This window comes from Leptodactylus fuscus, chromosome 1, assembly GCF_031893055.1.
Source record: "Leptodactylus fuscus isolate aLepFus1 chromosome 1, aLepFus1.hap2, whole genome shotgun sequence".
Lineage (NCBI taxonomy): Eukaryota > Metazoa > Chordata > Amphibia > Anura > Leptodactylidae > Leptodactylus > Leptodactylus fuscus.
In genome coordinates, this window is record NC_134265.1 from 34662775 (window position 1) to 34677376 (window position 14602).

The 14602-nt window shown below is 43.4% G+C and overlaps 1 protein-coding gene across 1 annotated transcript in view; it reads right to left on the bottom strand.

Annotated features, from left to right (window-relative positions):
* Nucleotides 1–8067: 8067 nt before the first annotated feature.
* The window catches only part of ESM1 (endothelial cell specific molecule 1), a 10026-nt gene continuing 3491 nt past the window's right edge, over nt 8068–14602 (bottom strand). Inside the window, exons 2-4 of the mRNA XM_075269569.1 lie at nt 10564–10673; nt 8893–8897; nt 8068–8454 (exon numbers count right to left, since the gene is read on the bottom strand). Coding sequence (XP_075125670.1) covers nt 8334–8454; nt 8893–8897; nt 10564–10673 — 236 coding nt within the window. The 3' untranslated portion in view covers nt 8068–8333. The remainder of the gene's footprint in view (nt 8455–8892; nt 8898–10563; nt 10674–14602) is intronic.

A 14602-nucleotide genomic window follows, 5' to 3' on the forward strand; every position in this document is an offset into this window, starting at 1 on the left:
ATTGATACACATAATCTACATTGTAGAGCAGAATTCACGGCACTCCAGTTCTATTCAATCATGTATTCAGTTAAAGGGATTCGACCATTAAAACATTTTATTTTGTGGATAAGACGTCGGAATAGGCTTTAGAAAGGCTATTCGTCTCTTACCTTTAGACGTGGTCTCCGCCGCGCCATTCCTCAGAAATACCGTTTTTTACTGGTATGCAAATGAGTTGTCCTGCAGCGATGGGGGCGGCCCCAGCACTCAAACAGCAATGAGGGCGTCCCCACCAATGCCAGAGAAGTGTCTCCAAGCGCCGCCTCCTTCTTCGTCCACCGCGTCATGTTCAATGACTACTTCCGGCGCAGGCTCATAACCTAGCAGAGCAGAGCAGACTGCGCAGGCACACAGGCCATGGGAAAATGGCCGCTAACAATACTGTGCAAGCGGCCATTTTCCGGTGACCTGTGCGCCTGCGTAGTCTGCTCTGCTCTGTTAGAAGTTACGAGCCTGCGCCGGAAGACATTGAAGATGACGCAGCGGACGAAGAAGGAGGCGGCGCTTGGAGACACTGCTCTGGCATTGGTGGGGATGCACCCATAGCTGTTTGAGCGCTGGGGCCCGCCCCCATCGCTGCGAGAGAACTCATTTGCATACCGGTAACGAAAGATTGTGAATGACAATCTGTTTTCCCTTAGCCCAAACAGCAGCACAACTGGGGTAATCCTGCCCCTATGAGCTGTTAGGACAGGTGGAATATTTAATTACCTAACAGCAATCAACCCCTATAAGAGGTCAGAGGACCAACTCCCCTTTGTGTTAGTAGCAAGTAAAAAGTTTTAGACATCTATTTAACAGGAGTAATATGACATAGTACAAACAAATAGTACAAATACAGCATAGGGAGGGAGCCTTGTGCTGCTGTTTGGGCTAAGGGAAAACAGATTGTCATTCACAATCTTTCGTTCCCCCTACGCCCAACAGCAGCACAACTGGGGATTTAGCAAGTATCGCTTTACCCTAGGGCGGGTGATCCTGGCAAGCTGATGCCAATACTGAATGTCCAAATGCTGTGGACTCCCTTGTTCGCCACTCAAGTCTATAATGTTTGGCGAAAGTTAGCTGAGAACTCCAAGAAGCCGCTGCACATATCTGTTCCAAGGAAAGAAAACGTCTCTCGGCCCATGATGTCGCCACTGCTCGGGTGGCATGGGCACGGATAAGGTCTGGTACCGAGAGGTCCTGAGCACGTAGGGAGCAGATAATGGCTTCTCTAATCCATCTTGATAGAGTTGGTTTGGATGCTTTGGTCCCCTTGGTGTGGCCAAACACATTGATCAGCAAATTCTCCGACTTCCGAAAGGACGCAGTCCGCTCAAGATAAATCTGCAACGCTCTCACCAAGTCCAACTTGTGCATCCTTTCTTCCCACTCAGAGGTGGGAGAGGGGAAAAACGCTGGTAAGACGATTGCCTGGTTAATGTTCTGAGGTGTGGGTACCTTTGGCAAGAATCCTGGGACGAACCTTAGTTGCACTCTGTCTGGAAAGAAGGTTATAAATGGCTCAGAAGCCGCTAGGGCTTGTAGCTCACCGACCCTCTTGGCGGAGGTTATTGCCAACAGGAAAGTTATCTTGTATGCTAGGTACTTCAAATCCACTTCAGCTAGGGGCTCGAAGGGGGGCGCACAGAGCCCCTGCAGAACTGCGGCCAGGTCCCAGCTCGGGACCGGAGACTGCACCTGAGGACGAAGTCTACTAGCCCCTCTTAGAAATTGTTTAATCAGAGGATCTAGTGCTAGCCGGGTCTCCAGGAGAGCGGACAGAGCTGAGACTTGGACTTTCAAGGTAGCAGGTGCTAGCCCCTTCTCCAGGCCGTCTTGTAGGAACTCCAAGACTGCATTCCTATCAGGGTCGCGCTGGTTACTCGAACACCAGTTCTGAAAGATTCGGGCGACCCTCCGGTAGCTCTGGTTAGTTGACTCCGCTCTTGAGTGCGCCAAAGTTCTTAGCACTCCCTGGGATAATCCTCTTTTGCCAGCTAAAGGCTGGCTACCCTCCAGGCAGTGAGGTTGCATCTGTTCAGGCCTTGATAGGGCCGACTGTTCCGGATTACCAGAGTTTACACTGGTGGAAGCCTCCAGGTGTTCCTCCGTCTCATGAGAGTGAAGACGGTGAACCATGCCCTTTCTAACCAGAATGGCGAGCTCCTTGCCAAGCTCTGGTTCTGCCTGCGTTTTGTCAATACCTTCCGAATCCTCAGTTGATGAGGGTAGACGCACTTCCGTCTGAACCTCCCTGGTATTGACAGGGCATACAGCGCCGGAGGATTGTCTTCCCGAACTGGGGAGCAACGTTCCTCTATTGCGGCGCTGTTTGAGGTGGCCATCAGATCCACCTCGGGGAGACCTCATCCTTTGGTAGGAAAGTGGAGAGCACCCTGGTCGGGGGATGACCTGGCTAAGGTCATCCACATTCTGGTGAGTCAGTCCCGCAGACTGTAACCTGGAATCTGAACCGCTGGCCGCTGGGAGATTCATAGATCCGAATAGATGAGGATCCTGGCGTCTGGTAACGTGGAGAGGGCTCTCATCTTCCGTCTGGAATGACCGTAATTGGCTATGATCAGGCCGTCCGTCCTGGTCCTTTACGCCCGAAACTGTACAGTCCACGTCAGAAGCTTCACTTGAGCTCTGGTAATCTCTCGCCAGCTGGGTAAGCGCGTTCTCTTCAGGTAACGCCAGGTGCTCTGTACCAGGGTCTCCCCCAGATGAGCTCCCCTGGACAGGGAGGCATCTGTGGTCAACAGGGTCTAGGTAAACCTGACCGAGGACCTGCCATCGCGAAGATGGGTCTGCCGGGCCAATCATGGCTGGGCACTGATGGTTCACTGGATAGGCTTTTTTAGTCCCTAGGGACAGCGATTCCGGACTCGCAGCTTCTTGACATAGAGAAGGTGCCTCCAGGTAGGAGAGTCCCTGGTGAATCCCCGGAACTGGATTAGATTTGATGGAATCGTAAAAAATCCTAGATCTTCCTTGATCCTGGCTTAGAGAAGCCCTCTGTCCCATTAAAGGGCTCCCCAACCTTACTAGGGGGCTGGGGGAAGACCCGTGGATACTACTCCCCTGGAAATAGGGGGGGCTGAAGTTCTGCCGTCTGGGAGGGTGGAAATTTGAGGACAAGGTTTTCCATCTGGGTGTTCGTCCCTTTGATCTAAGGTCCTGGGCCGAGCTATGAGAGAACCTGCGAGTATACCTGGCCTGAAGGTCCCTTAAGGAAACCGCATCCCGTGGCGGGAGCGGTCTAGGTCGAAGATGAACCTGAGTCCTTCGCCCAGGATTCTGGAAACCAAGAAGTCTAGAGAGAGATCCTTCTGGACGGGTATTCAAAGATGAAGTTGTTTGGGGCCCTAAAAAGGGCAAGATGTTCTCTCGGCCGGTGGAGCCTTGATGTAGCAAATGACCCTGGGACCTTTGCGTCGGGGCCCTAGATGGACGGGCCCGATTTCTCCCAGGATGGGAGACCACTGATGGGTCAGGGATCCTTCTTACGATCGCGGAAAGTGCCGCGTCCTCTACCTCTGCCCTGGGGAGTGGAGCGTCCACGCCCCCTGAAGCCTCTGGTGGAGGATCCTCGGCCCCGAAAGGCAGTTCTTCTCCTTTCAGGCGGCTTGCGGCAGATTTTTGGTTTTAGTGTCCGCCAGATCCTCCATGATTTTGTCCAGGGCTTTACCAAAAAGCCTACCTGGCTCAAAGGGCAGGGTACAAAGCCCTAGTCTGGAGGCGTTGTCCACCCTCCATGGTTTAACCCACAACGGTCGCCTGGCCACAGTGGTGAGGGCCATAGATTTGGAGGCGAGTTTTAGTTGCGACCTGGAGGATTCAGCCAAGTGGTCCACCAGTAAATTAATATCGGTCATAGCCAATAGGAGGTCGTCCCGGTGGACCCCCGTGTCTATGTCCCTAGCAAGGGAAGATAGTTCGGCCTGTAGGGCAGAGACCACCTCATTAGCCGATATGGCCACGGAGGCCTGTGACGAGGCGACAGAGTATGCCCGCCTCAGGGACCCCTCTACACGGCGGTCCAACGGGTCCTGCAGGCTTGAGCCGTCCTCGGCTGGCAGGACTGTCCGGCGGGATAGTTTGGCCACTGCCACGTCAACTTTAGGCGGTGGTCCCCAGACACCCTGCTGGGACTCTGACATAGGGAAGAGTGCCCTGAATCTAGCGGAAGGTGTAAATGCTTTCTCGGGTCGCTTCCACTCGCCCTCCATTACCTGGACCAGGTCAGTATTAGCCTTAAAGGACTTAGCCCTCCTGCTTGGCCCTTCCCCTGCCTCCCGATCACATGATCTGAGGACTCTGAAAAGTCTGCCCATCTTGTCGAGGGGAAACACCTCCTTCTCCACCTCCACAGGGTCCTCCTCAGAGGACTCAACCTCCCCGATGTGAAGCCTCTCAAGAGGCGGGAGGGAGGGCTCCGAAGCCTCCAGCCGGGGCCTCTTGGCGAGGTGGGAAATGGTCTCGTCCACCTTTCTCATGGACTGGGAAACGAAGTCCTTAACCCAGGAGACCATCTCTCTGAACGGGGTAGCCTCAGAGGGAGGCGCTCTGCATCCCTGGCAGTACCTGTATTCACAGGCATCAGGGAGGGGAATTTTACATTGGGCACAAGACAAATGTCTCCTCTTCGCCGTGGTCTTCCTCCGAGGGAGGGTCGAGGATGATGAGGAGGACATACTAAAGGGAGGAAGGAAAGAGACAAGAACCCAAGGAGCACTATATAAAAAATCCGGACCACAGTTACATCCCCAGCCCACTCTCCCCTCCACCAACCTTGATAGCACGAACTAGCAGTTCCAGCTCTTGAGCTTTGAATCCTGAGGCAGCAATGCTTCAGAAGTACCTGTAACCGGAGCGACAGGTACCATCTTGTGGTGGAGGGGGGTTTAAATAGGCCGGCTGGGGGAGGGACAGTGGGCGGAGCCACGCCCCCGCCACCTGGGTCCGAGCTACTTCCTCCTATTAGCCTTAAAGTTATTCACCCCCCCTCCCTGAGCACTAGGGGGGGGGGGGGGGCCTCACCAGCAGTGGCTTACCTGCTGATCTTCACTGTCATCCGACAGCCGCGGCATGTAACTCTGGCCACACGGTCTGCGCATGCGTGGTTTCCCCGGAAACGGTCCCTGGCTCGGGCGGAACCCGGGAACCAAAAAACTAGTTCCCAGGCCCTGCCGGCCGACGAAAGTTCCTACCTGCCGGCACCTGCAGTATCCGACGTCCGCGATGCCGCCGCACACGCTCCAGCGGGGACCCGGACCGGAGCAGGGGGAGAGACTCATCCGGACCACGCAGCAAGGTAAAAAAACTTAGGGGGGGGGGAGAGGGGACCCCTGTAAGAGGCCAGAGCACCTCTCCCCCATCCACCTGTCCTGTCCCACAGGACAGAAAAAAACACAAAGGGGAGTTGGTCCTCTGACCTCTTATAGGGGTTGATTGCTGTTAGGTAATTAAATATTCCACCTGTCCTAACAGCTCATAGGGGCAGGATTACCCCAGTTGTGCTGCTGTTGGGCGTAGGGGGAAAAACCGATATTTCTAAGGAACGGCGCGGCGGAGACCACGTCTAAAGGTAAGAGACGAATAGCCTTTCTAAAGGCTATTCCGACGTCTTATCCACAAAAAAAAATTTTAATGGTAGAATCCCTTTAAGGTGATGATCCAAGTTCACATCCAAGCCAAAGACACTGTCAGACATTTCGGCCAACTAAGTATCTGGCCAAACATGTCGTTTCACCAAGAATACGCCAATACACCAATCTTAATAAAGGCCCTGACAAACGCAGATCGCGTCAATCGGCCTCTTCGTCAACCAAACACACGCCCATATGTCAGGGTGTAGATCTCCATAGTTGGGCACTGGCGTAGACAATTTGCCATAGGTATAGGTAAATTCCTCCTAGTCTTTCCTGTATGAACAGGAGTTAAAACTCATAACGTAGGTCTATTAGAGCCTTTATTTGACTGCTGTAGACTTGCATGGACGGTGTAACAACCTTTTCCTTCAAGAAACACTGTGTAAGGTGCAAATAAGAGTTCAGCGCTCTGGAGGAGAGCACATAACTTCACAATTAAGCTGCTAAGGCATTCAATAACATTACACTACACATATGCTCATTTCCAAATAGTGATTCTTTAAAGGGGATGCCAAGGCGGTATTTTTTTATGAATGGAGACACAGGCACCAGATGATCTTTTTAGGTCTTGATTCTGAAACCCTTGATAGCTTCTGAAAAGGAACTGTACCATAAAACTGTATGCAGACCATGTAATAGTAGTCCATGCCTCAAAGTGGGGGACAAAAACAGTGCCATTAGGAAATACAACTCATCCCCCCAAAAAACAAGCCCCCATGATAATAGAATGTGTGAAAATTATGGGTCTGGCTATGGCTGTGGAATGTCTTATGGAAATAATGATAAAAAAGCTTCTAAGACCAAAAATAGGCCAGAACTTGTACTGTCATTGCTCTAAAGGTGTAAATGGTAACGCCCATATTACTCCAAAAGTTCTGAGATGCATTCGCAATTCTCAGGCTGCAAAAGTGAAATTTCTTTTTCTTCCATTGCTGCAGTAGCCCTCACTACAAGTATTATATAGTAATGTGAAGAAAGAAATCCTCCTGCATTATTGTAATAAAACTGTTGGGGTGTGTCTGACAACATGCTTGTTGTCTGTTTCCATTGACAACCAGCAGAATAGTGAGCGCAGCTCTGGAGTATAATACAGGATAAGTAATGTAATGTATGTACACAGTGACTGTACCAGCAGAATAGTGAGCGCAGCTCTGGAGTATAATACAGACTGTAACTCAGGATCAGTGCAGGATAAGTAATGTAATGTATGTGCACAGTGGCTGTAGCAGCAGAATAGTGAATGCAGCTCTGGAGTATAATACAGGATGTAACTCAGGATCAGTACAGGATAAGTAATGTAATGTATGTACACAGTGACTGTACCAGCAGAATAGTGAGCGCAGCTCTGGAGTATAATACAGACTGTAACTCAGGATCAGTGCAGGATAAGTAATGTAATGTATGTACACAGTGACTGCACCAGCAGAATAGTGAGTGCAGCTCTGGAGTATAATACAGGATAAGTAATGTAATGTATGTACACAGTGACTGCACCAGCAGAATAGTGAATGCAGCTCTGGAGTATAATACAGGATGTAACTCAGGATCAGTACAGGATAAGTAATGTAATGTATGTACACAGTGACTGTACCAGCAGAATAGTGAGCGCAGCTCTGGAGTATAATACAGACTGTAACTCAGGATCAGTGCAGGATAAGTAATGTAATGTATGTGCACAGTGGCTGTAGCAGCAGAATAGTGAGTGCAGCTCTGGAGTATAATACAGGATAAGTAATGTAATGTATGTACACAGTGACTGCACCAGCAGAATAGTGAATGCAGCTCTGGAGTATAATACAGGATGTAACTCAGGATCAGTACAGGATAAGTAATGTAATGTATGTACACAGTGACTGCACCAGCAGAATAGTGAGCACAGCTCTGGAGTATAATACAGGATGTAACTCAGGATCAGTACAGGATGAGTAATGTAATGTATGTACACAGTGACTGCACCAGCAGAATAGTGAGCGCAGCTCTGGGGTATAATACAGGATGTAACTCAGGATCAGTACACGATAAGTAATGTAATGTATGTACACAGTGACTGTACCAGCAGAATAGTGAATGCAGCTCTGGGGTATAACACAGGATGTAACTCAGGATCAGTACACGATAAGTAATGTAATGTATGTACACAGTGACTGTACCAGCAGAATAGTGAGCGCAGCTCTGGAGTATAATACAGGATGTAACTCAGGATCAGTAATGTAATGCATTTATAGACTCACTCACTTTTGCATAGATTATATCTAGTTGTGAACTGTAACTGGTGTGGACGTATAGTCGTATTTGTTCACGAGAAATAACATCAGAAATGACCTCAGTTTAATCTACAAAGCATTTATTTAAATACACATGTAAACTGTATTAGATATACCAGACAATGTCCAAAATAAAAAGTTTATATAACTACACATTTACAAAAAGGCTGAACAGATATTTGCTTCACAGAACAAAGATGTACATCTGTCATATTCCCACAGTCTATCAGGATCTCTCCAGAGCTATCAATCATCAGTGTCAGTGGAGAGACGACTTCCTAATAAGTGACATGTCCGCTTTGCCTTGATGAAATCCCGCTGCTATGTTTTGTGCTTCCTCAGTCCGATGTCCACACGATCATTCTTGTACACGATTAGAAGGTGGCGATCAGCGTGGGTTTAACCATTTTATTCCTGATCGAGTTCCTTTATCCTTATCCTTGACGCTGTTTCCGTCTCCTGAAGCCATTTCAAGGTCTGAAAGCAAAAGATATGAAGAATTAAAAATTCTCATAAGATGATAGCGACAGGTCAGACAATCTTATTTGTCCCAAGCCATATAAATTTGTCAGGCCCCGGCACCCCACCATAGCCCATCTTAATCTTCGCCCTGGAAATCTAAAAATTGGTGAAGAGGTTGCAAAATGGAGAAAGTGGTGCATTCTTGGAGCAAAAGACTGCACCAAAAAATTGCCTCTTTTACAACAAAAAACTGGTCTTCTTTTTTAGTAAATTCTCCTACTGCATGATAGACATGTAAGACACTGTTCTGAAATACCCTTGGTTGGCTCAATTTGATCATTATTTTGCACCTAAATTGTTGCAAGCAAAGTCAAAAAAATTGTCCATGTCATCTTTCTAAATTAATTTAAAAAAAATAATAAAAAATTGGCCATACCTCATAGTCACACTAATTATGCCCCATTACTGGCCCCTACTACAACTACATTGACTCTTCCAAAAAGTATCTAAACCATATAACAATTGTGGTGCATGATATTTGCACCAAGTTTTTTTTGTGCAATTTGTGGCAGGACTCTGGTGCTTCTGTCATAATAAATATGCCCCATTCATCGGCCCTGCTAGATCTTTCAATAGCAAAAACATGCTGAGACATTTTGGAGAAAAATATATTAACATATTGCTGATCATACTGCCATTGTTAATGTCTGTTGCTGTCTTCCGTCATAGGATGACAGCAATGGACATTAAACTGTTACAGCGACCAGTCACAGATTGATTCTGTGTCTGTTGCCATTGACACTAATGTAATCCACATGCTGGAAGCTATCTTCAATCATGTTTGTTTATTTTTGTAATGGAAGATAAGGTCATGCATGCAGGACTTTTAATAGGTGCCACTCCACTGATTCCAACACAGTTGGAATCTTTTCTCTAGCCCCTATGGATCCTGAGCAATTGGTGCTGATTAGAGATGAGCGAGTAGTATTCGATCAATTACTACTCACTATTCGAATGGTAAAGTTTGCTGCAGAACCAGCATTGATTGGCTGAATGCTATACAGTCAGCCAATCAACGCTGGTTCTTCTCCTACCTTTAGAAGTCTTCTCCGTGTAGCGTCCCCGCGGCGTCTTCCGGCTCTTCATTCACTCTGCCAGGCATCGGGCCTGGGCAGAGCCGACTGCGCATGTCCGCTTGTAGTGCGGGATTGTGCAGTCGGCTCTGCCCAGGCCCAATGCCTGGCAGAGTGAATTCAGAGCCGGAAGATGCCACGGGGACGCTGCACGGAGAAGACTTCTCGGAGGATCCAGCCCGACCCTCACTCGTGGACTTGATAAGTATAATTTGATTGAATGTTGCCTACCCCTGAAACGAGCATTTTCCCCCCATAGACTATAATAGGGTTCGATATTCGATTCGAGTAGTCGAATATTGAGGGGCTACTCAAAATGAATATCGAATCTCGAACATTTTACTGTTCGCTCATCTATAGTGCTGATAGTTTGAGCACCCATATGCTACCTAGACTCACTTTGGTCAGGTGGGCATTCCTGGTCTGCAGGCCCACTGAGAGCCTACTGAAAATAACAGAAATGATTGCTAAGGAATTATGGGAATCCAACTGTTAGAATCAGTGGAGCTGAGGATATTGAAGGGTGCAAAGAGTTGGTGTTATTATTATTATTATTATTATGGTAGAGTTGGAAGGGACCTCAAGGGCCATCAGGTCCAACCCCCTGCGAATGCAGGTTTTCCTAAATCATCCCAGCTATATGTTTATCCAGATTCCGCTTGAAGATTTCCATTGATGGAGCGCCCACCACCTCCCGTGGCAGCCTATTCCACTCTCTCACTACCCTCACTTGGTGTTGATGGAGGGGGTGAAAGGTCACCTTAAAGAGGAGACCCTCTACAGACAAAGATGATAGAAGCTAAGGCTCCCCGGGGGTGGTGAAAAATTGGTGGAGTACCTTTGGAAATAGTAGCTAAGAAGAAGACTTTGTAAGAGGATGATGCCAACACTTTCTTCTATAGATGCTATGGGGCGCTATAGGGGAGCTAAAGTAAATGAGTAAGTGAAAAGATGGGGTGTTAACCCTTCACATTCCCATTATCGATTGTTTAGTGTAGGTTAGAAATCGTGAGATGTCTCTACAGGTTGGAAAAAAGGAAATTTCAAGCATTTTCCCGTCACACGATCACATATTCCAGACGGGCAATTGCAGGTCCCTCTACAGTCCATCCCATAAGTGCCATAAGGACATTCTGCAAAACAGCAAAATGGAGACAGAAGTATTACAACATGCTGCAAAGTGTTATTTGTTTTCTATCAAAGGGGTGTGGCTTACTGACTTGTCCGGAAAGTGGCTAAACAGAGAAGATTGTGGCGATACAGGTGTATTACAAGACTAGTGGATAATGTGTGTTCTTACTATAGAGCTCATGGTAGAGCTTCCCTGAATGACATAATGAGAAAAGAAGAACCGATCACTGCGATCACTGGAGGTCTCGCCAGTAAGGCTGTCACTATGACATGTCTAAATCTGTATGACGTGACTATTACACTTTAATATTAGTTAGTAAGGTAGACAGATAGGAAATGGATAGATACTTAGATATCAGATGGATACATACAGATAGATAGATAGATAGATAGATAGATAGATAGATAGATAGATAGATAGGAGATAGATAGATAGATAGATAGATAGATAGATAGATATGAGATAGATAGATAGATAGATATGAGATAGATAGATAGATAGATAGATAGATAGATAGATAGATATGAGATAGATAGATAGATAGATAGATAGATAGATAGATATGAGATAGATAGATAGATAGATAGATAGATAGATAGATAGATAGATAGATAGATAGATACTGTAGATAGATAGATAGATAGATAGATAGATAGATAGATAGATAGGAAATAGATAGATAGATATGAGATAGATAAAGATAGATAGATAGATAGATAGATAATAGATAGATAGATAGATAGGAAATAGATAGATAGATAGATAGATAGATAGATAGATAGATAGATAGATACGATAGATAGATAGATAGATAGATAGATAGATAGATATGAGATAGATACTGTAGATAGATATAGATAGATAGATAGATAGATAGATAGATAGATAGATAGGAGATAGATAGATCTCCTGAATTTCAGACATCTTGCATATGCTTAACATGAAATATTCACAATGAAGAACCCTGCATTTCTATGACTATCAGGGGAGCGGCTGTATAACCTACAGAAGATTTATCTATGACATGAATCATTAATGTGCTGCAATAAGAAGAGAGGTCTAGGAATAAGCGCAGGCCTGGGACAGGGGAAATATGAAGATAATTAAAAAGGTCCATTGTCCTGGCCGTGAACCTCATGTTAGTCCGCTGGCCAGCTCTTCATTCCGCTCATGTCCTCAGAGAGTGACAACTCCACTTGTTATGACAACTAAACCTACAGAATAATTCTTTCACTTTTCTGTAAAAAGGGACTTGTGGAAATAAAGACTAAAGATGTCTCCATACTTATGTGCCCTGTATAGAAACTACAGCACACAGATCATGGAGTATAAGTATGACTCAATGGAAGGTCACTTGGAAGAACTTCCTTAGTCCGGATAATATATTCATCACTAGTCTATTAGCTGGCCGATGTCATTGTCTTATTACTAACATAATAGTCACATAATGTCTATCTATCTATCTATCTATCTATCTATTATCTATCTATCTATCTATCTATTATCTATCTATCTATTATCTATCATCTATCTATCTATCTCATATTTATCTATCTATCATCTGTCTTCAGTAACTATCGCTTTATCTGTCATTGTCTATATATGCATTATATATCTAGAAATTACATATTTATAAATGTGTTATCTCTATCTATCTATCTCCTATCTATCTATCTATCTATCTATCTATCTATCATCTATCTATCTATCTATCTATCTCCTATCTATCTATCATCTATCTATCTATCTATCTATCTCCTATCTATCTATCTATCTATCTATCTATCTATCTATCTATCTATCATCTATCTATCTATCTATCTCCTATCTATCTATCTATCTATCTATCTCCTATCTATCTATCTATCTATCTATCTATCTATCTATCTATCATCTATCTATCTATCTATCTATCTATCTATCTATCTATCTCCTATCTATCTATCTATCTATCTATCTATCTCCTATCTATCTATCTATCTATCATCTATCTATCTATCTATCTATCTATCTATCTATCTCCTATCTATCTCCTATCTATCTATCTATCTATCTATCTATCTATCTATCTCCTATCTATCTATCTATCTATCTATCTGTCTCCTATCTATCTATCTATCTATCTATCATCTATCTATCTATCTATCTATCTATCTATCTATCTATCATCTATCTATCTATCTATCTATCTATCTATCTCCTATCTATCTATCTATCATATCTATCTCCTATCTATCTAACTATCTATCTATCTATCATATCTATCTCTATCTATCTATCTATCTATCTATCTATCATATCTATCTATCTATCTCCTATCTATCTATCTATCTATCTATCTATCTATCTATCTATCATCTATCTATCTATCTATCTATCTATCTATCTCCTATCTATCTATCTATCTATCTATCTATCTCCTATCTATCTATCTATCTATCTATCTATCTATCTATCATCTATCTATCTATCTATCTATCTATCTATCTATCATCTATCTGCTATCTATCTATCTATCTATCTATCTATCTATCTATCTATCTATCTCTCATATCTATCTCCTATCTATCTATCTATCTATCTATCTATCTATCATATCTATCTATCTCTATCTATCTATCTATCTATCTATCTATCTATCTATCATATCTATCTATCTATCTATCTATCTCCTATCTATCTATCTATCTATCTATCTATCTATCTATCATCTATCATATCTATCTATCTATCTATCTCCTATCTATCTATCTATCTATCTCCTATCTATCTATCATCTATCTATCTATCTATCTATCTATCTCCTATCTATCTATCTATCTATCTATCTATCTATCTATCTATCATCTATCTATCTATCTATCTCCTATCTATCTATCTATCTATCTCCTATCTATCTATCTATCTATCTATCTATCTATCTATCTATCTATCATCTATCTATCTATCTATCTATCTATCTATCTCCTATCTATTTATCTATCTATCTCCTATCTATCTATCTATCTATCTATCTATCTATCATCTATCTATCTATCTATCTATCTCCTATCTATCTATCTATCTATCTATCTATCTATCTATCTATCTATCTATCTCCTATCTATCTATCTATCTATCTCCTATCTATCTATCTATCTATCTCCTATCTATCTATCTATCTATCTATCTATCTATCATCTATCTATCTATCTATCTATCTATCTATCTATCTATCTATCATCTATCTATCTATCTATCTATCTATCTCCTATCTATCTATCTATCTATCATATCTATCTCCTATCTATCTATCTATCTATCTATCTATCTATCTATCTATCATATCTATCTCTATCTATCTATCTATCTATCTATCTATCTATCATATCTATCTATCTATCTCCTATCTATCTATCTATCTATCTATCTATCTATCTATCATCTATCTATCTATCTATCTATCTATCTCCTATCTATCTATCTATCTATCTATCTCCTATCTATCTATCTATCTATCTATCTATCTATCTATCTATCATCTATCTATCTATCTATCATCTATCTATCTGCTATCTATCTATCTATCTATCTATCTATCTATCTATCTATCTATCTATCTATCTATCTCTCATATCTATCTCCTATCTATCTATCTATCTATCTATCTATCTATCTATCTATCATATCTATCTATCTCTATCTATCTATCTATCTATCTATCTATCTATCTATCATATCTATCTATCTATCTATCTATCTATCTATCTATCTATCTATCTATCTCCTATCTATCTATCTATCTATCTATCTATCTATCTATCTATCATCTATCATATCTATCTATCTATCTATCTCCTATCTATCTATCTATCTATCTATCTATCTCCTATCTATCTATCTATCTATCTATCTCTTATCTATCTATCTATCTATCTATCTATCTATCTA